This window comes from Chaetodon trifascialis, chromosome 1 (assembly GCF_039877785.1).
Source record: "Chaetodon trifascialis isolate fChaTrf1 chromosome 1, fChaTrf1.hap1, whole genome shotgun sequence".
Taxonomy (NCBI): domain Eukaryota; kingdom Metazoa; phylum Chordata; class Actinopteri; order Chaetodontiformes; family Chaetodontidae; genus Chaetodon; species Chaetodon trifascialis.
In genome coordinates this window covers 3,719,429-3,741,794 of record NC_092056.1, presented here as the reverse complement: position 1 = coordinate 3,741,794, position 22,366 = coordinate 3,719,429, and the positions used below count along the sequence as shown (strand labels likewise).

The following is a 22,366-nucleotide window of genomic DNA, read 5'->3' as shown; positions in this document are numbered from 1 at the left end:
ATAATATTCTGCAACACAGGCGCAGAACACAGCAGCGCGCGCGCGCGCGCGCGCGTGGAAGAGCATGAATGAATTCAGAACATTTCAAGTTTCAGTCGTCTGCTTGTAAAATCCTGATGGAAATATGAGCGTCCATCATCAGTGACTGATGTGAGTGATGCTCCCTGCAGAAGGACGGCGTTGGCCTAAAATGATAAACATCAGCAGGAAATCCCTGCGGGGATGAATCCACCACAAGTGAAGAGAAACACGATGACCTCGTGCCAATATGAATACTGGAGGTAAATAAAACACTAAAGTACAGCATTTAATATCTAAGAGTACAATTATGAAAAGAAATGAGCCGAAAAGAAAGAAAAAATAAATTCAATATTAATAAATAATTTGCAGAAATACTACAAACGATCCCATGATGCCATGTAAACTTTAACATGCTTGAATCCCACAGTATAAATATATTACAGCGATGGGACTACAGGGGGCTCTGACAGGGCAGGGGGTGTTTTTTGCTGGTAATATTTCAGAGATGTGCTTTTAATGGCCTTAATTCAGCCGCAGCCAGCTGTTTTTACTCGGCCTGGTAAAGGAGCGGGGACGTGGCAAGCTTGCAAAGCTCGTAGAAATTAGTCTCGGTCAGCCAGAGCAGCCTGTGCTTCCTGCTAACCATCTGCTTAGCGCTCACAAAAGGAGGATTTCGGGCAGCCGAGTGAAGGAATATGGGCTCATAAAAAAAGCTTTGAAGGTCTTGTTACTTATTGGAGGTGTAGCTGTGGTGACGGAGCGCCGTGTTAACGCCTGTTTGCGCGTCCTGCGCGCGCTCGTAAAGCAGGCGCACCTCTGATAAGCGTCCACTCTCTCCAAAGGATCATTTCACGGAGGCGTTCCCTTTTAATTATCGGATTGTGACCAGTTTATATTAGATTGCTGTTGAACCACTTATCATGATTTGAGCTGATCCTAAATGATGCGAGCGGACCGGACGGTTTACTGACGGCTGAAATGTCCCTCAGCGGATAAAAGAGACAGATTTGATAAAAGTTTGTTCATGAATGCGGAGATTTTCTTCTGCTGCTGCAGTTTTTTTTTTATTAACTGATATGAAAACTGCAACATTTTCCGTCATATTGGCTGGAAAAACAAAAATATGATCAAAAGAAAAGCGCAATTCTAATTCATATGATGTGCTTCTTAGTATGGAAAAGTGATTGCGCACTGTTTTGCAGAGATAATAAAATATATTTTTGTTAAAGGGATCAGATTAAAAACATTTTTTAGCTTGTAGACTTATAAATGAACATTTTCACTGTTAAAGGATGTGATAATAAAAGGCATAAATCAATAAAAATCAAGCTTTGAGAAATTAAGACAAATTACAGAAAGCTAAAAAAAAAAAAAAAATCCAACAGCGAATCAACATTTGTGTTTTCTCTGAATCAAACCTTTCTGTTTTCTTGTATTTCTCTCTTTAATTGGGTTTCAAACTGGCAACAATCAGGCTTTTTTTTCCCTCTTTGGGTCTGCAGCGTGTTTTCGCCTGATTGCTTTGCTTTAACGGGTTTTCAGGCGCAAAGCTGACAGAACACGACGATCAGGCTCCAAGTCGCTTTAATAAGAGTTTTATAAGGGGTCTCAGTGTCCGCTCATATGAATGCGTTTTAAATCAAATCACAGATGCACTTTTATTCAGCCGGTTAAAATAGCAGAACAAAACCGTCTTTAGAAATAAAGCTTTTTTATTCCACTGGGCTTTATTTTTTGAAGCCGGGAGAGGGAAGGAGAGAAAGGCCGAGGGGCGCCTCCTCCGCAGCTGAGGGTGACAGTTAGTTCATGGTTAACAGGATCATGAGCGCACGGCTCAGGCCGCACACTTCTCCTGCGCGCACTGAGCGGCGGCTCTGCGCACTGAATGCAGCCTGCGCAAAAAGAGTGATATTTAACACATCTGTTAAAGCGTTTTGATAGCAGAAATCCGTTTAAGACATTATTCCATGACGAGGGCCAGATTGAGTGTTGAGAATCCTATGAAACCCTAAAACTGATTTACATTTGAGATGCTGCGCAGCGTCTGCGATCATGTAAGGTTCAACAATTAATGTAGATAATAGAAATCAGTTATTCTGTTAAGTCATTTTATTTAGAAAACACAATGTCAAAAATGTGCCTCGAGCGGCTTTAAATCGTATAATAGCAACAGTTTTAGTTGAAAGTCCAGTTTTATCTGTTTATTTTGCAGCGCTGAAAAAAGAATAAAAGAATAATTTAGCATTTTAACGAGCATATTTTTATATCCTGGATAAGAGAAAGACGCCCTGAATGGAAAAGAATAATGTATAACCCTATAATATAAGCCTGCTCATTAAAAGTGCCCATTTAATGACTGAATCTGGAGAGATTGCTCTTTAATTAGGCCGCTTGGCTCTGCCAAACAAAACAAATTGAAAGGAAAGTGGTCAACATGCAAAATTGATGACTGAGCCTCTTTTGTGGTGGGGACATTGTGTGTTGCTTGCTTATGAAGTCTAATGCAATCATAAATTGCGTCCTCCGGCCAATCAGCGGGCCGGGGGATGCGGCATGAAAGCGACCCATGTGGAGAACTTTGTTGAGCCCCATTGTTGAGGCTGTCAGCCCTGAGCGGAGGGCCGGGAGGGGGGGCAGGCCGCTATAAAACTCCTCTCCCCAGAGTGAGGAAAGCAGAGGAGTTAGCAGCCATTCACACGACTGATTCTCTACTAGCTACCGCGAGGAGTATCTCACGTTTCACACACTTGGTTTTTTTTAAGCCGGGACCATGATGATCCCAAGCGTCATCGCGCCTCCTGCCCTCTACCCGGGGCTGTACCGACCCGCTGCTCTGCCGCTCCACCAGACCCTGCCGTCCGTCTTCCCGACCCACTCCAGCTTTCTAGTGGAGGACCTGCTGCGGATAAGCCGCCCCGCCGCCTTCGCGAACCGGACTGTGCCGCCAGCGAGCGCCACCGCCACCACCACCACTGCGTCCTACGGCGGCGTGCCCGCGGAGCGCGCGTTGGCCACGACCGCGATGACGCGCGAATCGTGCTCGCCGAAAACGTCAGTGCCGAGCAGCAAGGACCCAACTTTTCTCAAGTTTGGAGTGAGCGCCATTCTCGCACCTTCACCAAAGACCGGTGAGTAGACGGACCTCCACCTGCAGTTCTGGCTTCTTGTGTCTCTTCAGGTTTGTTTTCTCCTTCCGGGATGAGTGTTAACGTGTGATGTTCCTCCACAGCGTCCTCACCGCCTGCAGTCCACAGCCTGCACTCCAAGACCTTCCCCATCCCCTGCTTCGACGGAACCTTTCACCCCATATTCAGGACGCCTTATTTACCAGGTAGGCGCAGCCTTCACGCACTCCCCCCTGAAAGACCCGTCTCTCTTAAGCCTTCAGAGTTCTGTCTCCACTAATTGCATTTAAATGTGAAACACTATCAGCCCCTGTCATAGATTTTTACCAGAAAAGAAGAAATCACTGTCTTATTAATGGGGACCGCTGGCTCTGGCCCCTGCCCGGACCCACCCACCCACCCCCTAATTAACCAATTATCCCAAATCGTCACGCTCTAAATTTGAGGCGGGGTGGCGAGTTATAGTCCCCCCTGCTTCCCATTGGGGGCGTTTTGGCATTTCCCCGGCCCCGCGTTTTCCCACAGCGCCCGGGGGGCCACCGGGCCGCTGTGGCGGGCAACAAAGCCTTCAGCACCGTGACCAATTTGGTCAGCTCCCACCGGGCGAACCACCCACACACCCCGGAGAGTGACTTTTACCAAGGGGGGGCCAAAGGCGTGAACCAGTCATGCACTAATTTCCCTATTAGGCGCTATTGAGAGTTTTCAATATTCTCACAAGACCACATAGCGCGTCGTTGTTCCTGATTCTGCTGCGGCCACAGGGCAGCTGCAGTCAGGAGGGCGTCCAGTAGAGTCCAGTATCCAGACAGGAAAAGCGTCCTGCGCGGTGGGATTTCCAAGTAAACCGAGTTTTAAAATGCGCCAGCTGGGCAAAGTTTCCCGTGCGCGCCGCGCGCTCATCGGATGGGTTACCGCTGACCTCCGGTCCGCACTCTCTCTGTGCCCTAAACGTTCCTCTATTCTCCACGCGGGCCAATCAACGAGGTGAGATAAAGAATAATCTCTTAGAAAAGTCTATAAAGTCGCTAGTCCGTGCTTTCATTCAGGCAAATCATAATGGAGATGGAGTCTTTTCATGGGCTCAGCTGAAGGCCTCAACAAAACAACTCCAGCGCCCTGAAAAGCTTTTCGTGTTCATTTAATGAAAATGATTTGAAGGCACGAAGGAAAAAAAAAAATCCCCCTCCACTCCTCTCTCCCCCCACCGGGCATCAGTATTCTGGTATGCAGTTGTGTTTAGTTTGAAAGTGTAAATCTCCTTTTGTTGCGATAATATATGGCCTTCGCCGCCTGTCCAGAGTCTTTTCTGCGTTAGTTCATTACTACACAATTACCGTTCACGGTTTATTAACTCCTCTATCCGCCCTCACAGGGTTCCTTAAAGGATATGCTACCTCTTTACCATACCAATGCGGTTGGGGTCCGGCCAATGTGCTAATTAGTCACCTCGTGCCATTTCACTCAAAACGGAGACGTATTGCACAGCTCTAAAGGGGAAAACTTCCAATCCTAACCGCTCGAAAAGTTTGGCCTTAAAGAGAAATCATTACCTTCACACAGCGTCTGAGATTAAAGATTTATGAAGCACTGAGATATTTTCCTCCTCCTCTTCGGTCGGTTGTGGTTTTAAGGATAATTTCCTCTCTGCAAACACACATTTTCCAAAATGTGGCATCGAAAACAGAGCTAACAGTATCAACAATGTCTCTTCTGTGCAGCATCTTCCTCCGTTGTTCCCATCCCCGGGACGTTTTCGTGGCCCCTGGCCGCCAGAGGGAAACCCCGCAGAGGGATGCTGAGGCGGGCGGTGTTCTCCGACGTGCAGCGCAAAGCTTTGGAGAAAATGTTCCAGAAACAGAAATACATCAGCAAGCCCGACAGGAAGAAGCTGGCCTCTAAACTGGGCCTAAAAGACTCACAGGTAAAACCTCACAGGTGCTTCAGGTGCTCAATCTGTCGTGCGTCATTTGCGCATTGCGCCGCACCTGACGCAGAACTTTTCACTCACCGTTTTCTCCCTGCTGCAGGTGAAAATCTGGTTCCAGAACCGGCGGATGAAGTGGAGGAACTCCAAGGAGCGAGAGCTGCTGTCGTCCGGTGGCTGCCGCGAGCAGACGCTGCCCACCAAAGCCAACCCGCATCCGGACCTCAGCGACGTGGGCAAGAAGTCCTCAGCCGACGAAGAGGAGGACGAGGAGGAAGAGTTCGGGAGAGAGCGAGCGAGGGCGGCGGGGTCCGGCATCTCCTCTCCGTCTCTCTCCAGCAAGCACTCGGACTTCTCAGAGTCAGACGAAGAAGAAATTACAGTATCTTAATTTATTTAAAAGAGCGAACACAGAGAAAAATATAGCCCGAGTTTTGTTTTCATGTGAGACTGTGATCAAACTTTAAGAAACAAAACGGTCAAAGTTCACAAAATCCCTCCTGATCGACGCGTGGTGAGCGCGCGGGCTCCGTGCAGGCTCTGCCTCTGACACACACTTTGCTGTTTTGCACAGCTTTGTTTAATTGTACAGTATTTTGTACAATTTCGTATGGAAATTTTTATGCCAAGAAAACTGAGTTACTTTTACCTTAAATAGAGTTGTTTATTGAAAATGTAGCTATTTCGTTAATAATTTATATGAATTTGTTTAATAAGTATGTTGTATTATGTGCTGTACATATGTTTATTTCACACTTTTTGTACAAATACCAAATAAAATTGTAAACAATTCCACATTGTGTGCATGTGATGCATCAACACAACAGCCGCTGGGCAAAATTCAATCATAAATAATCATTAATTTTATTGAATCACAATAACTTAAGACTAGTACAGTGATAGATTTAATTCTCCGAGCCCTGGACAGAGCGGTGAGGCCAAACAGCGCCGATCTGCTCTGATGTAAAGAGACTGTACACAAAATACTCCTTTTCAAGTACTGTTACAAATCAGCTAGAAAAAGTCATCAAAATGCTGCGAGATAATCAACTATTTACAAAGTTATGTTACATATAAAAAAATGTACATAGCAAAGAAGGCTAAACATTCATTGAGTTTGTGAGTAATAAACTGGTCAAATGCTTCAAGGACATCACACCTCAGAGCGGCGCTGCAAGACAAACACAGTCAGTCTCTTTGTGCTTCGAAGGAGCGTAGCAGGCGAGAGTCTAGAAAACGCAGCAACACACATGTGGACAAAGAACGTGGGCAACAAATCCGAAAAGTCTTCACAAATATGCTTCCATGCTTTTACTCCTCGGCAGTGTTGGGGACCGCTCGGGGGGGGACAAACACATGCTCGGCGTTCGAAGATCAGAATGAATGTTGCATAGGATCGGTGACAGAAACACTGAAAGCGATGCTTGACCCCGGCTTTAAGCGTCCGCCGGCCCTTCCCAGAAGGCAGGCTGGGAGGTTTGAAACAGAAAAAGTTCAATATTCCTTATTTTTTAAGCCACAGAAATGATGTCAAAGTGTTTCACGTTACCATTCAACCACAAGTACCTTTATCTTTAACCTCAGATTAATTATATCACTATGAACAAAGCAGCATATACACTAGATTTCACTTTATTAGTTCAACGTGTTTGTTATGACAGTTCTGCTCATCACAAATCACATCAAACAGAGCGTGGCGAGAGCACAGTTAAAGGATGGGGATGAGGTATAAAATCAACGCGTCTTCCTAAACTTCCCTCACCCAGTTGACCTGCAGAAGGTTCTGATTTCAAGCACCGAAACGCATCAAAATATTTCCTCTTTCTCGCCAGTGGTCCAAATATTTACACCAGCTTCACAGCGCCGGGTCACACATGCATACGCCGCCATCCGAAACCCAGACTGCTGCTTCTCATTCACAATCCCGCAGCATTGTGGCGTTTGATATGATGAGAGGTCGACGCCGCTCCTGGAGAGAGTCGACTCGGAGCCCTGTTAAGTTTACAGCCACTTAGACGAATAGAGAATCAGCTAATGCGCACAGTCTGTTAGAAAAAGAGTAAGGCATTGTTTGAATTCGGTCCAGCACCACAAGAGGTTTGTGCTACAACAGCCTGTTTGGGCCAATGTGCATGGAGAGCTCAAGATCACTGAGCGAGGAGTTCGACGAGTGGAGGCGTTCTGTGTGAAATGACACTTACACCACAGAGAGAGGAGGACGTGATGTCAGACGTGCTGAACGAACAGATAAATCCAGCCATGGTGAATGTTAGAGTCCCGGTTAGTGCCGGCTGCTCCTGAACGGCTTTGATTTTTGGGACCACAGGGACTTTGTACATTAGAGTTTGTCCTCTTGTTGGACTGAATAAGAAAAGCTTTTCATTTCCAGGAGGTTTGTTCAATCTGAACTAAGTTTGGAGATTTCCACTCCAGACTCTGGCCTTTCTGGCGGTGAAGCCGTGATGCTGCAGTGTTAGCCAGCAGCCTTGTTACCATGTTTAGATCATGGATTTGCATATAAACACAGTTCTTATGCTTTTTGTCTGCTTAGGGTTTTGACTGTTTGGCTCACATTCAGGTGTAGCTGGTAGGAACTATCATCAGTACTCTTTTAAAGGCGTAACATTTCCACCTTAAAATGTCTAAAAAATAACTGGACATGTGCTTTATATTTCGTTGTGTGCTTACATGGAGAAATCTGTCATTCTTTGTGATGCTGCGTTTCATTTGGTGGCCTGTTGACGGTTCGTCACTGATAGCTTCTACTACTGTTTGCGTTGCTCACTCGTGATGGAGCACGATTATTCACTTTCATCTACACTGGCTGTTTAACAATGAAGACGACGGCTCCCATGATGCCGAGCTCCGTCATGATGTCATCAAACTGCATGTTCACAGACGACCACTTGTCAAACATTGTTGGAGTTTGGGCTGTGAAACTAAAGATCTCTCTGAGGAGTTTCTGGCTCAACATTCACTTTGGCTCGATTTATCCTCCAGCAAACGCGCAGGCAGCATGAGCCGTGGAGGAGGAGGCGGCTGGCCGTTCAAGCATCCACCCAGCCTCAGCAGCCTCAGCAGCCGCTGACTCAGACTGTGATGCCGCAGAGACGAGGGCCTGCATCGCCACCTGCAGGCAGCTCGGCGTCACTGCGGCTGGTCCCGCCCGGCCCATGAGCTGCAGCTGCGGCTCCGTGGAGGATGGAGGATGGAGGATGGAGGATGGAGCGCTCCTGGCTGGTGTTTTCATACGCTGATGGATGTGATGATGGTGATGATGACGCCTCAGCATCGGTGACAGGCTGTGTGCTTTTATTCTGTCTGTGTGAAGTAGATGTCAGGCTCCTGACGGAGGAGCCACGGGCCACAGCGGTGAAAAACAAAAAACAACAGCGCAGTGCAGTAGAAACTTTTGTTGCCCGCTTTCTGAAATGCAATCTGAACTTTTTTTTCTTTTTAAATATTTGGGTTACCTGCACCCAAATTAAGGTGGCTGGATTTTGTGGCATGATGTTAAACCCTCGACGACAAGTTCTCACAGAGAGAACAGTTCTTGGAAAAAGTTCCTCCTGAAAACGTGTCCCCGTGCTGCGTTTCGATGACATCACAGGGTCGACTCCAGCGACGAGTCCAGGATGTCGTCCTGGTGGCTGTTGCTGTTGGAGTCGCTGTCGTAGCTTTGCGGGCTGGACGAGGTCGCCGCCTCCTTCAGACGCATCAGCATGTTCATCTGTCGGCAGAGACAGGCGTCAGTCTGACGGAGCTGACTAAGTGCTCAAACGTTCTTCTTCACATGTATTTTTACTCACCAGGGGGTCTGCGTCGCTGTCGCTCTGCGGTGGCTCCTTCCGGACTCCTTCTCTCGGGGCGGAGTAGCCGTCGAACCCCACGTCCTCCGGGCGGAGCTGCAGCAGCGGCGGCCACTCGGCCGGCGTCGGGGTTGCCGACCACGGGTAAGTGTCGATCACCCAGGCGGCGGGGTCCTCCCACGCAGCCCTGCGGCCGTACAGCTGCAGAGAGACGCCGGATAAGAGTGAAACATGCTGAAGAGGCAGATTTCAGATTTGAACATGAGCGACGCGAGAGGAGAGCAGAGGAGGAGTGGTTTGATAACTGTGGCTGTCATTGAACTTCAGTGTAAATTTAACACCTGCTGAGCTGACGGCAGCGTCTTGATGGGACATTCAGACTGTTTCTTCTTCTTTTATATTTTCTATAATCTTTTTTTTCTCAGGTGGAGATGCAGCCTCAGATAAAACTTTCCCCGTTTCAGCGTCACCACATGTCGTTTCTCTTCTACGCTGCTGAGAGACGTTCGTCTGCTGCACTCAAGCTCCCCTTCATTCCCGCTCAGAGGTTGCATTCTGACAATTAGCCGCTGCCTAATTAAATCAGATGCTAATTACGTGCAGATTGAGAGTACAAATTGAATCATTTCACTTTGATGAACATAACCCCGGTCCTCCGAGAGGGCAAATCTGAACAATTCTGTCATTCTCAAACTCATTACACATTAGCTTCATTCAGCCTGATCCTTTAAACATCAGCGTGTCGAATCAAGTCTCTTCATTGATATGTTTTATTGTTGCGGCTAAAAAAAGAATTAAAATCCCAGAGCTGGACCACCACCAAAAATTTAATCTGCTGATCTTTGGCCAGAGCCCAGTCGCTCCATTACTTTCATTTGAGCAAAGGGAAAAGAGACATGAAGCTGTGCAGCAGTGTGTGTGTGTGTGTTACCTGTAGTCCCTCTCGTACGGCCTCCAGCATGTAGGGGATGATGGAGTAGTTCCAGAGGTCGGTGAACCAAACCCTGGATCCCTCCACGTCCATGGGACAGGACAAGAAGAGTCGGGGTCCTGCATGCCACAGAGCAGACCGGTGAAGACACTGATTGTTTCTGCACGTTCACACTTCCTTCAATCGTGCGTCGCTCTCTTACCGATGGTGACGTCGGAGGAGCTGTGCGTCTCCAGGAAGCGGTTGAGGTGGTGCCACACCCGCGGGATCCAGTCGATGATCTTCACCAGCTCCACGTTCCGCGTTCGGCTGCCGATCTCCGTCTCGATCAGCTTCCGCCTCAGGTAGCGACCCAGGAAGCCTTTCACTGGCTCCATGTGGTTGGCGCACAGCACCCACCTGCTCAGGGAACACGCGGGTTTGAGGTTCACCTGGAAAGTCTTTCAACGCATCAAACCAGTGGTGGGCGGAGGACGGGAGCAGCGGCTTACCTGAAGTTGTGGTGAAGCTGCAGGTTGGGGGCAGATGACGTGGCCTGGCTCATTGTGCCGATAATGTAGGGGCTGAAGGAGACACATATCATTTCCCATCAGATGACGTCAGTACATCAGTGAAGTTAAGGAAGTCTGCTTCATGTAGAGTGATGGAAACATGATGGTGTGTGTGTGAACTGACCAGTGCTGGTAGTTGCAGTTGAAGACGCCGTTGAAAATCTCTCCCAGGGAGCTGACGTGATGCAGGTTGTCCAGAATGACCACCAGGGGGCTGTCTGCCCCCGGGACGCCGCTGCACTGCTCAGCCAAACCCGACAGGTACTGACGCAACTCCTGCAGAGCCACAGAGAGCATTTAAGAGCGTGTTACATCTGTTTATACAGCATTTCTACACGGATCTGCGGGGTCTGAGTCCTCCACCTTGCTGGACTTGTGGTCCACGTTGAAAGTGACGACGGCGTGCGGGGTCAGAGGTCGGCCCTCCAGCAGCAGCAGGTGTCGAGACAGCTGATTGGCCAGGTAGGTCTTTCCTGTGCCGCTGGGACCCGACAGGATGACGCGTCTGTGCTCCTTCAGCAGAGAGACGTAGCGCTGCAGCATCGGCTTCGGGATCAGAGTGTCGAACACCAGCGAGTCCACGTTCTCACTGCTCACGCCTGCGCACACACACACACACACACACACACACACACACACACACACACACACACACACACACACACACACACACACACACACACACACACACACACACACACACGTCCAGAGATAGTATTAAACTCTCATTTCGCCTTCTACTAACGTGTACCAGTACTCAGCTCTGCAGTATTAACTGCTGTCTTGTCTGCCTCTCCTTCACTAAGCCACGTCGTACGTTTCCCATAATGCTACATCCAGAAGACGCGATGTTTCTGGATGCAGCCGATTTCAGATTTGAACAATCAGATGTCGGCTTCAGGATTTTCTCTTTTGACACTAACAGTTTGGCAGTTTTTCTCTTTCTCTGAGCACGTTTGCAGCGTCGGTACCTTTGAGCTGGATGTTGATGGTGTTGCTGTCTCCCACCAGGTAGCCGCAGGGCAGCAGCTCCGGCGTGTGAGCGGCGCTGAGGCTGCTGGGACGGTGGATTTCTCCGATGTTGTATCCCTCCACGCTGTCCGAGCTCAGGCCCAGCTGGCTCGTCGGGTCCACGTGGGTGATGTACTCCTGCCAAAGCACAAAACTCTGTGTTTAAAGGATGTTTTTGTCGAGGTGTAACAGCTACAGTGCTTTTACTGGACGACCTGACTGCCAAGACTCAAACATTTTCAATATCCTCCATCCTTTGAGATCAAAACTGATACCAAGATGTTCCTGACATGGTCCCTGTTTACCTTGAAAAGGCGTCGGACCACTCCGTCCAGGACGTCCCACTTGGTTTTCCCACTAACACCGATGCAACCAATCAGGAAGTGGCGAGGCCGGCCCTCCTGCGACGGAACAACACGGCCGGTTACTGACAGTCTTCAACGCTTGAGTTCGAGCTGTATTCTTAAAACAGGCCTCACCTCTCCCCACTTGCTGTCCTCGTCCAGGCTGACCACCATCTTCACGTGCCGCCCCTCCTTCCTCATCCCTCCCTCTCCGCCGGTGTCGTCCAGCAGCATGTCTGCCATCACATCATCAAAATCAAACACGCACTCATGAACACACTCATTTCACACTGCGCGCTGCAGCTGTCGTAGTTATTCTTACCTAGGCTGGTGGACTCACTGGTGGCGAGGTTGAGGCTGTGCTGGGAGAGGCCCGGCCCAGTTCCCTGGGCCTGGTTGTGTGCGTGAGGAGGAGGAGGAGAAGACGAGATGGAGGCCTGGGAGCCCGTCCTGCTGCCCTGATTCTCCACCTTCAGACGGTCGTTCTCCGCCTTCAGCTTCTCGATCTCCACCTGCAGACACAGACACACAGAGTTAGATAACGAAAAACATTTTTAACTTTAAGTAAATTATAGCGCCCCCCTCAGGCAAACTAATGTGTGTGTGTGTGTGTGTGTGTGCGCGTGTGTGGAGCGTGTGTGCAGACCTGCATGCGGTTCATGGCCTCCCTCAGCTGGTCCAGCTGATGTGCGGAGCTGAGAGCCTCCAGGCGGATGTCCGTCAGCTTCATCTCCTTCTCCCTGAGCTCGCTGCGAAGCTGCATCACCGTCTCCGCCTCGCTGTCCAAACACTCAGACAATCTACGCACACGCGCACACACACACACACACACACACACATACACACACACAAAAGTTTAGTGCATGAACTATGAAATATTGAGAGTTTGGCAGTTTTCACATCATTTCTGAACAATTTCGCACACATTCAGACTTAATTTGACTGTTTCTAGAGGGAGAGCTGCATCCCTAACAGGTGGTGAGGTCTACGTACAGCGAGTTGGAGTGTGTGTTCCTGAGCATGTGGCCGGAGGCGCCGGTGCCGTTGTGGGGCAGTTTGGGGGAGGACGGCAGCGATGAGTCCGTCATCTCCTCGATGTCGGAGTGAGAAGAGGCCGACTTTGGAGATTTCTTTTTGCTGAACGCTTGTTTGAAGGAGCTTCGCAGCTGCAGGTAAAAAACAGGAAGACAGAGAGAGACGGTGAGCAGGTGAGGGACACACTCCCAAAAACACATGGAGGGAGGAGGAGGAGGAGGAGGAGGAAGAGTGTGCTGGGGAGAGTGGAGGAAAACAGCTGTTAAAGAGTGCAAGTGAATCATAGGGAGAAAGGAAATCACGGGCAGAGTCTTAGAACTTGAGCTCAGCTCTAAACACAAACCCAGAGTGTGTGTAATGTGTGTTTTTAGAGAGAGGTTGAGTCGTTATTAGCTGATTTATACTCCGCTTACATTGTTTTTGTTTATTTTTCCCAAAAAAAATTGAATATTAATGCCTTTCTCAATGCATTAAAGGAGAAAGTTGACAGGGAGCAGGTGACAGTGCTGAGGGTCCTTTGGGAAACAATTCAGATTTTTGGACACCTGAACATGACAAATGTGTGTGTTTTCCCACTGAAAATTATACATCTAACATATAATCTGCACTGCAATCAGTCTGTAAGCCAAACACGATGAGCCATGTTTAAACTACACGTGTGCATTTAGTAAGATACATCTCAGCCAGAGTTTGTGTTTAAAGGAGAAATCCACTGTGAATACTGAACACCAGGTTTATTTTAAGAGCTGTCATTCACTCATTCACTCTCCCCTGACCGCCATCCCCTGCTTCAGTTAAAAAATGGCGTCCCGAGACACAAAATGCATCACTAAACCCCTTTTTTTCTGACAGTGCTGAAGTATTTTCAGGTGGATTTTTCCTTTCGGGAGCCGACTCAAGTGTCATAAGAGCAGGAGTCAGGCACTACGGTGGCAGCAGAGGGCGAGAGGACAGGAGGCAGAGGACAGAGGTTAGTAACCTAGAAAAAGTGCAGGGCAAAGTTAGGCAGCTTTGTTTCTCTCATTTCACACAGCATACCACTCTTACCTCATAGACCTGCCACATGAAGCGAAGCAAAGGAAGACAGAGAGACAAAACAGCACATGTTCATATGGGTTTGGGTGTGTTAATGTGTTATGGAGGGACAGATTAAACGAGAGGCCCCTACAGGACTAACGCTGGGTTTATTCGACCTCCGGGCAGCTGCAAGCTAATGCTACATCACAACCAGCGTGAAACAGGGGTGTTTCATGATCCATTATATCCCCTCTAACACACACAGCCCGTATACACTCCACATCACACACACTGCAGGAGCACCTGCATGGAGGAGCCTGCTGTGGGGTCTCATCTACACAAACTGACAGGAGGGTTGTTTATTATCACTGTGACCCAAAGCAGGAAACTCTGCACGAGCTCACGTCTTTCAACAGCTACCACAAAGCAAAGCTCTGCTACGCCTAAAATTCAACATCAGGATCGAATACTGACAACCGCAGCCGGCTAACGGCATCGTTTCGGCCTACGGCACGACAGAGAGGAGAGAAAGCTGCGTACGTCATCGTCTTTGACTTGTCCTCCGGTGCACAAAAACGCCTTTCAACAACAAAAAGGAAAAGCTGTGAGTGGAAGTATGCAAGATGTTTTGTTGTATGACTGAAAAACAGCTAATGAGGACTAGACGCTAGCCGGTTAGCATTGATTTGGTGGTTTTCAGGTCAAGAGACAAGAGAAATGTAGCTGAGTTTTAAGCTAAATGTCTGTTTTTTTTACCTTCAAACCACCAATCAATCATTACTTGGTATCCAATAGCACTGAGTCTATGAAAAGTGTATTCACCTTTTCCCCTGTGAAGGACGCCTGAAGGGGAGAAACCCAAACATGTGACACCAGCACACACATGGAAATGCACAAAGAGACGAAGACAACAGACCAGCATGAGACATTCCCGCCTGCTTATTTTAACCCATCGCAGGCTGAAATCAGCATCTTACCCAGTTCTTCTTGTTCTTCTTCTTGTTTTTGGCGTCGGCGTCCATGTTGGAGCCCACGCTGGAGTGGCTGGTGGCGCTGGTGATGCTGCTGACGCTGTCGGACGAGTGCTGCCTCCTGATGCGCAGGTCTGGCTGCTGCTGCTGCTGCTGGCTGCCGTTACTGCCGGCTGAGCAGAGACAGGCAGGAAATCTAAGAGCTCGTCCTCCATTGGTCTGAAATCTTTGTGGAGCGCTTGCAGTGTGTGTCTGTACCTGTCCTGTCCCCTCTAGGCGTGAGCTCAGGTGTGTTGATGACTCCGTTGATGGCGGCCTGAGCTACAGCGTTCTGCTTCTTCAGCAGCTCGATGGTCTTCCTCAGCTCGTTCAGCTCAGAGTCCTACACAGAGATAACGGCAAGAGGATCAAACCAACAAATCAGCTGCAGCGACTCTGAACGTGCGCTCTGATTGAACTGTTGTAAACCAAGAGGAGCTGCGTTCACCTTCTGCTCTGCCGTCAAGGTGAGACTCTTCAGTCTAATGGTCATGTTGCCCAGACTCTGCTCAAACGCTGCCACCAGGTGAGCCTGCGGGAGAAACAAAAGTGTTAGAAAAACCAACTGAAAAAAGCAAAATGAGGAATTCAGTCGAGCTCAGAGCACTTTGTAATTCATCCTCCAGGTTTGACTCGCTGACAACACCACACTATAAGTTCCATATGTTAGGATTTCTGACTAGAATATAAAGCAGCAAAATAATTATGGCATATGATCCAATCCCAGAAGCTAATGAGCCACACTCCACCTGTAATAACAGAAATCTGGGATGAGTGAAGTCAGAAGCTCAAAACAGAGATAATAAACATTTTCTCAGGAAGCTCCTCTGAAGATGGAATCAAGCCTGATCACATCTCAGCGGTTTCCCCCTCTGGCTGCTGCTCCTGGACCGGTTAAAGCTGATGCGAACACAGCTAAAGGTGCTAACTGCACGGCGCTAACTCCCAGTAACCAGAGAGAGATTTAAGGCTGAGGGACTGAGGACGAGCTGATGAGCCTAAACCGCCTGCTGCCTTCGAACAACTGGGTCTGAGAAAAAACGGGAGCTGTCGACACCACTGCTTCAGCCTTGAAGCCAAAACCAAAACATGACATCAGTCATGTAATCTTCATACCAGAATGAGAACAGAACCAAATCCAAATAATCACTCAAAATAAGAACACCCTGTGATAAATGATTATCCCCCTGTAGGTCAGCTGCGGTCATGTTCCCACACTACAAACACAGCGCTGAAGCCAGAACGTTACCTCATCTTTACCGAAAACAGTCCTCGGAGCTGGAGCCAGTCATTCATGCTGAGGCCCAGCGCACAAGTCTTCAAAAACCTCTTCAGACTGCAGTCTGGGTGATTTTTAAGTCCTGACTTTCTGGCTCATCCTCAGTGATAACAACACCGGACGCTTCATACACATGCACCAAATAAGCCCTCTGACGTGACACTGCTGGTTTAAACGCACAAGAAACGAGAGGCCGTCCGTCACCAGCACCGGGTTTCAGGCTTCACACACGTAAACGATGTGCAGATGCCTGCAGGAAGTGTGTGTGAGAGCTGAGCAACACGTCGACGGACGTGTGATTCAAGCGGTGACTGTCTGAGGACGTTCTTAGATTCTCAGCCTCGAGGGCTTCGAGGTGTGTGCAGACAATTCATCGTCTGTCTGCGGCGTGGAATCAAATATTTGGGCAAAGCCCCTCCCGCACCCAGCATCCCACCTCCTGACCCCCCGCTATCACCTCCCCTGTTTTCTGTCTGCGCTGTATCTTGTATCCAGGCGTCATTAGCTGTAAATCTTCAGTCCACATCTGGGACAGTCCCTCGGCAGTGTGCTGAGACTTGACTCTCTGCTGTAATCTAACACCATGGAGGAACCACCAGCGTGCACTGACTCGGGTGGCAGATTACGAGCGGAGCGTGGTGAAACTTGTGCAACGGGGGGGGGGGGGGGGAAATCGTGTCTGGAGACGCTTCCAGAGATTTTCTGATGGTTCTGCCAGATGTAAAATTACACCTTCCTACAGGACAGTGCTCAGTGGGAGCTATCTGCTCAGGCTTTGATGAATATCACGAAATGCACTCGCAAATGTTTGCGTGCTTGAGAGAGACAGTTTTTTTAAGTCTGTCTTCCGGCAAAACAACAGACTTTAGGCTGCTGGTCGTGGCGTACTGGTTGCATGTATTTTGCTTGGACTAATAAAGTTATTATTGTTCTACAATATATTATATCAAAATTGAATTTCCACTTACAGCAGATAATAATTACATAAAATTGGAATATGCACTTTTATATACAGAACCACTGTTCCATCATATGCTGAAGTACACTCTCTGAGCTTCTCATCTAACACTCAGGACAGCTTTTGAATTTGTCCAGTACTTTGGTTTATTATCCTGCAAAAATAAGGACATTTCCATCAGCCTCACCCGCACTTTGTGTTACGCTAACTAGCATGCTAACAAACTAAACTAAGATGTTGCTCATGGTAAACATTCAGCATGTTAGCATTGTTAGCATTGTCCTCACAGTGGCAGTAAACTCTTGTTCATTCTTTTCAGTCACAAATTGGTGGGAATTTGTCTTTGATGCTAAAAGAAACTGTGAACTTACAGTAAAAACATGTTGGAGTTTAAAAAAAGAGCACTTCTGTCATGCATCTAGTCCAAAACTACCTGCAACCTGTAATTTATTTGGTATGTAATGTACTGTATGTCTCAGTAATACAGTTATATAAAATTATTTAATAACTAACTTTCAAGCAAGTTGCAAAACCTGTGTCGATAATAATCACAAAATCGTTTTTTTGTGTGATGATAAAACACTGGATCGAGACAGTATACATGTCCAGACATTCAGGAGTGTGTGTGTGTTTGCATGCTTGCTCTTACATTGGCACTCAGCTGTGTCGTCAGGGCGGAAACCTTTTCCTGGGAGGCGTCCAGCTCCCGGCGCAGCTTGCGGATCTGAGGACGTATAAAAGCACAAGATCAAAAACAGCGAGACAAAAAGCGTCCATACCTGCTCCACGAAAGCGTGCAATGCCAAACACATGCGTACATACACAAGCAGACACATAAAGAAAAACAACCCTGCAACGGCCGAGGGAGGCTCCCGGATTGGAGCTGACAGATTCAGGTAAAGAGATGAAACACAGCGCACGCATAAAAGAGCACATACAGGTGTACGCAGGTGTTCAGAGAGGAACAAGGGCCTGTTACTGGGTCACTCACAATGCCGTTACATGTGTAACGAGACACAACTGTGAAAACGCCCCCATGTTCCAACAAGTCCAGCCACTGCACACGGAAAATTAAAGAGCAGAGAAAACACAGGACGGAAGAGGTGTGGGCGGGATGAAGCTTACCTCCGACTGAGACTTCTCCTCATTCTGTGAAAACAAACATCAGAAGGAGAGAAAATCATTAGAGGACGCACTGAGTGAAATGTGACTTTAAAAGAAGAGCGTCTGCCGGAGGTCAGACCGTGCACATGTCCTGACTCCTGTTTGATTTATTAGCTCCACAGAGCCCAGCGTTATAAACTGTGGCAGATTGTCTGGTGTAAGATGTCTGGAAAGCAGAGATATCCTCCTGAAGGCATTCCACTGAGATATCTGTGTGTGTGTGTGTGTGTGTGTGTGTGTGTGTGTGTGTGTGTGTGTGTGTGTGTGTGTGAGTCCCATTGTCTCACACAGAACAATAGTAATAAAAGACAGGTAGGGAAAATACATGCCGAGTGAGAGCAGGCAAAACAAACGCTCGCACGAACGCAACACGCCCTGCTGCCGCCGCCGCCGCTCAAAACAGTGAAACATGCAACACCCACATTTACATGTAAACAGGCTGCACTCACGCTGCATCTGGAAGCGTTTTTCTGCACCTGATTTTAGAGCTGGTTTGTCGGCGAGAGTGAAATTCACAGACTCAAATTTGGCTCATTTGTAGCTGAAATTTGTGGACAGTTTAAATCCTTAAATGTGTGAAATTTCCTACTTTGGTGCCATCCAGTGGCGGCATTATAAACACACTTTCTGGCTTGTTTTCCACTAAAACCTTCGGTCAGAATCATTTGAAAGAGGCCATTATCACATAAAAATGGATAGATTTGATGACAGACTTTGAGGCGTACCCGTTCATTGAAGCCGCGTTGCTCTCACCAAACAGGCGACGTTCTTGGCTCTGCTCGTTTCTTTTAACATCTTGGAAATTTGCAAAAGGATTTCAGCCAAACTTGGACGAACATTAGATCACGGGACAAGGAACAAGTGTTCAGATTTTGGTGCATATGTATGAACTTCTGCACTTAACTCTGAATTAATAAATATGCTTCATTTATCCGATGATATATGCATTCCAACGCAGATCAAAAGTTTCTTCACATTTCTAATATTGCAATAAATAATAAAGACTGTGCAGCCTTGCTGGAGGTATGTGTGCAAGAGGCAGAGCGCGGCGGCTGTGCTGTGACGAGACGACGGAGCAGAAGAGCCCATAATAAATGATTTTTCATGCGGTTCCACCTCCTAACCACTAAGCACTTCAACAGGTTTCAACAGCCTCATGTGTCTGTGCATGTATGCGCTCTGCGGGATGATGCTTTACAAAGTGGCATCTGTCCACACGTGGGCTACGCACTCACTCAGAGCTGTCAATCACGCACACATGACCAGTTGATCCTACATACACAAACAGCGCAGCCTGTCTGTCTTGGAAACGAAGACAAAACACAGAGATCTCACTCTGATGCAAAATCCTGGACCAGTACTGCAAACAATCCCGTAAGCTAGCAACATCGCTGCAGCACAGCGACGTGTTTACGTGCTATTTTGGTGGAAAGAAGAGCGGTAAACTTAGAATCTGGCTCAAACCAAAGTGGAAAAAACGCACTGGTTTTCATATTGCTGCTGTGGAATCTCCAAACTTTCTATTAGTTTTTCATATATCAGTCAGACATGTCAGCTTTACGCTAATTTACTGATAAACAGAGACAGAAACTGTAGCTGCTATTATGTGTTCTGTGTAATTACATGTTTGACTTACAGCTGTGTTTAACTCCACAGAGGAAAATAAAAAGCAGAACGAAGGACTGCTGCACTCCACAGACCTCCTCGTCCCTACCGTTTGTTGCCAGGACGTGATGGTGCCCGTCAGGGATAAGGTCGCCATCATTTTGCCTCCACCTTCTTCCCCCCTCTGATTTCAAACCTGTGACTCTCAGGCTCAAAACACCAGCCAGTGCCGAGCTGGGATCCAGTGTCTGAGAGTTTCTCTGCTACACCTGCCCAGGTGAGTAAACCAGCCCACACAGGGAGGAGGAGCAGCGCTGTGAGGGCTGGGCTCTGATTGGCTGCTGTGTCTACATGTGGGTTGTGCCGAGTTTGCCTGTGTGGCTGCAGCCAGACCCTTTTCTCCCAGGGTGTATGAGTCAGTCAACCGGATGGATTAGAGGGTAACTGTGTCACAGCGTTTCTGCAACTCAAATACTCAATATTTCATAAATCCACAGGGAAAAGCAGAGACAGGTTGCTCTGGTTTCTGCGTGGGTCGTGGAGCAGTCTGACCTGAAGAACATTTGCTGCTTTGCCAAGATTTTCTAAAATGAGATGTTGCTGCTGTTCAGATGCCAGAACAGCACATGGTGATTCAAACTCTTTCTGCCAGCTGATATTGATGCTTAATATCAATCATTATTAAATATAATGTGTAGTCATTTTAGCCTTTATTATGCAAAAGATCCTGGTCAGAACTGAACCTTGGATGTTGCGGTAAAAGCAAATAATAATATGTGATAAAACAGAAATAACAGGCAAAATAAAATAAAGTAGAATTCAAACAACAGGATGTGTTGTTTTAACGTATGTGCCTGAATCACCACTCTTTCTGCCTCTCCTCTTTATTCTTGCTGTCTGGAACAAGTAAATTTCCCTGGCAAGTTTTATCTTTTATCTTATTAAAGGGTCGTGTCCCAACGGGGATGTTTTGTCAGTGCAGGTGAAACAAAATGTACCAAAAACCTCGCCGCTATGCTGCATCAGCGCTGACGGCAGCCCCCCCGGCGGGACTGAAGGAGAGTTCGAACAGCATGCGGCTCTGACTGACTGATGCTTTGTGTACTTACTGTGGAGTAAATGGAAGATGTGCTGGAGACCAGAGACAGAGATGATCCGTGAACTAAAGAGACACAAACAAGTAAAAGTGGGGATTAGAAAGTGCAACTGTACACATAACAGACCCCACACAGTGCCCCCATGCAAGCCACCCACCCTGCACCAGCCCTTCCCACCCAGCACCATTCCTCCCAGTGTTCCCACTTCTCCCTGCCCCCAAACTGCACAGCCCACCTCCTCCGGTGCGGATCGTAGCTCTGCGGTCATAAAGATAAACACTCCTACATGTTACAGTCGGGCTGTGGCGCAACTAATGACAGCCTGAGCTTTACCCTGCTAATGACTCAGCCGCTAATCGCACATCAGAGGCCGGGACACAACGCCAGCACTGTTTCCTGCCCGAGAGCAGATCAGAAGGGATCAGCGGCGTGATGTCATGAACCACACAGCGAGAGATCCCTTCATTCACCCCACAGGGAGCAGACGTGAGTGAGGACTCACTTTTATCTGGATCCGGTCTAGACGGAGAGGTGTGCTGGAGCCACATGAAGAGGAGGATATTAATTTAGATTGTCTGGGTTAGATCTCATCTACCAGATCTCTCAGCGTGTTCTCCTTCTCATTGTAGTAAGACCTGAACTGCCTAAAGCCGCGATCACTCCATTAATCGATTAGCTGACTGACAGAAAATACACTGGAAACTATTCATGACTTCTGATGATGTTTTTTGGGCAATTACTTTCTGATTTCAGCTCTTCAGCCTGTTGCCTCCATTTGACCTTTTCTTGACAACGCGTGTACATCAGCACTGGGAATCCTACTCCTTCTTTAACCTCACTTGAATATTTTGTGCACTGACAGTAAAAAAATCTGCATCTGCATCTCAAATCTGCGTTTTCATCCACAGCTGCAGATACGACTGTCGAACAGGATTCATATATTTCAGAGTCGCCTGTATTGAGATGCCTTTAAAATCATGATGGTATTCCACCGTGAGTTACCATTTGATTGACAAAGGCGCAGCACAAAATAAGGAAAAAACACAAGGCTTCTTCCTGTTATCTAGAAAACTGCATTATCCCCAGTGACTTCAACTACGCTGATTATTTTACAGACAGAAGAAGGCGGGCGTCCCTAAAGGTGAGTGGGAAGGGTCTGGGGGAGGGGATGAAGTGACAGTGTGTCGTGCTGTTCACACAGGACAAAGTGTTGGGTGGATGATGTGACTTTTGTCCTGTCAATCTAACAACGGTCGGGTAACTCTACACCTCAGCAACGTACGCATGTAAGCAGCGTGTCCTCTCAGACCTACACACTGCGATCGAACGCACACACACAAAGAGAAAGTTATGTCGGAGGATTCTTGTGTGTCAGTGAGTCGCTCTCACGCCTCTCACTGTGATCCCTGTAATTATCTCCTCCTCTGAAAGGGAAGACAGACTCTGGAAGAAAGGAGTGAGACAGATATGCTACTGTGGGCG

At 47.8% G+C, this 22,366-nt stretch overlaps 2 protein-coding genes across 4 annotated transcripts in view; one reads left to right on the top strand and one right to left on the bottom strand.

Moving 5' to 3' along the window:
• Window positions 1–2,791: 2,791 nt before the first annotated feature.
• Window positions 2,792–5,464, top strand: dbx1a (developing brain homeobox 1a). Its single transcript, XM_070968859.1, has 4 exons — window positions 2,792–3,149; window positions 3,251–3,352; window positions 4,868–5,070; window positions 5,177–5,464. The coding sequence occupies exons 1-4, from the start codon at window positions 2,792–2,794 to the stop codon at window positions 5,462–5,464; spliced, it is 951 nt and encodes a 316-aa protein (XP_070824960.1).
• Window positions 5,465–6,154: 690 nt separating this feature from the next.
• Window positions 6,155–22,366, bottom strand: part of nav2a (neuron navigator 2a) — a 198,625-nt gene continuing 182,413 nt past the window's right edge. For all 3 annotated transcript variants that reach the window (XM_070959065.1, XM_070959049.1, XM_070959057.1), the window contains 19 exons: window positions 20,897–20,949; window positions 18,144–18,167; window positions 17,668–17,742; window positions 15,230–15,313; window positions 15,001–15,124; window positions 14,749–14,915; window positions 12,713–12,885; window positions 12,366–12,519; window positions 12,042–12,231; window positions 11,855–11,955; window positions 11,681–11,776; window positions 11,336–11,513; window positions 10,728–10,963; window positions 10,489–10,640; window positions 10,305–10,376; window positions 10,016–10,212; window positions 9,814–9,932; window positions 8,883–9,083; window positions 6,155–8,803 (listed from right to left, as the gene is read on the bottom strand). In XM_070959065.1, coding sequence (XP_070815166.1) covers window positions 8,678–8,803; window positions 8,883–9,083; window positions 9,814–9,932; window positions 10,016–10,212; window positions 10,305–10,376; window positions 10,489–10,640; window positions 10,728–10,963; window positions 11,336–11,513; window positions 11,681–11,776; window positions 11,855–11,955; window positions 12,042–12,231; window positions 12,366–12,519; window positions 12,713–12,885; window positions 14,749–14,915; window positions 15,001–15,124; window positions 15,230–15,313; window positions 17,668–17,742; window positions 18,144–18,167; window positions 20,897–20,949 — 2,522 coding nt within the window. In that variant the 3' untranslated portion in view covers window positions 6,155–8,677. The remainder of the gene's footprint in view (window positions 8,804–8,882; window positions 9,084–9,813; window positions 9,933–10,015; window positions 10,213–10,304; window positions 10,377–10,488; window positions 10,641–10,727; window positions 10,964–11,335; window positions 11,514–11,680; window positions 11,777–11,854; window positions 11,956–12,041; window positions 12,232–12,365; window positions 12,520–12,712; window positions 12,886–14,748; window positions 14,916–15,000; window positions 15,125–15,229; window positions 15,314–17,667; window positions 17,743–18,143; window positions 18,168–20,896; window positions 20,950–22,366) is intronic.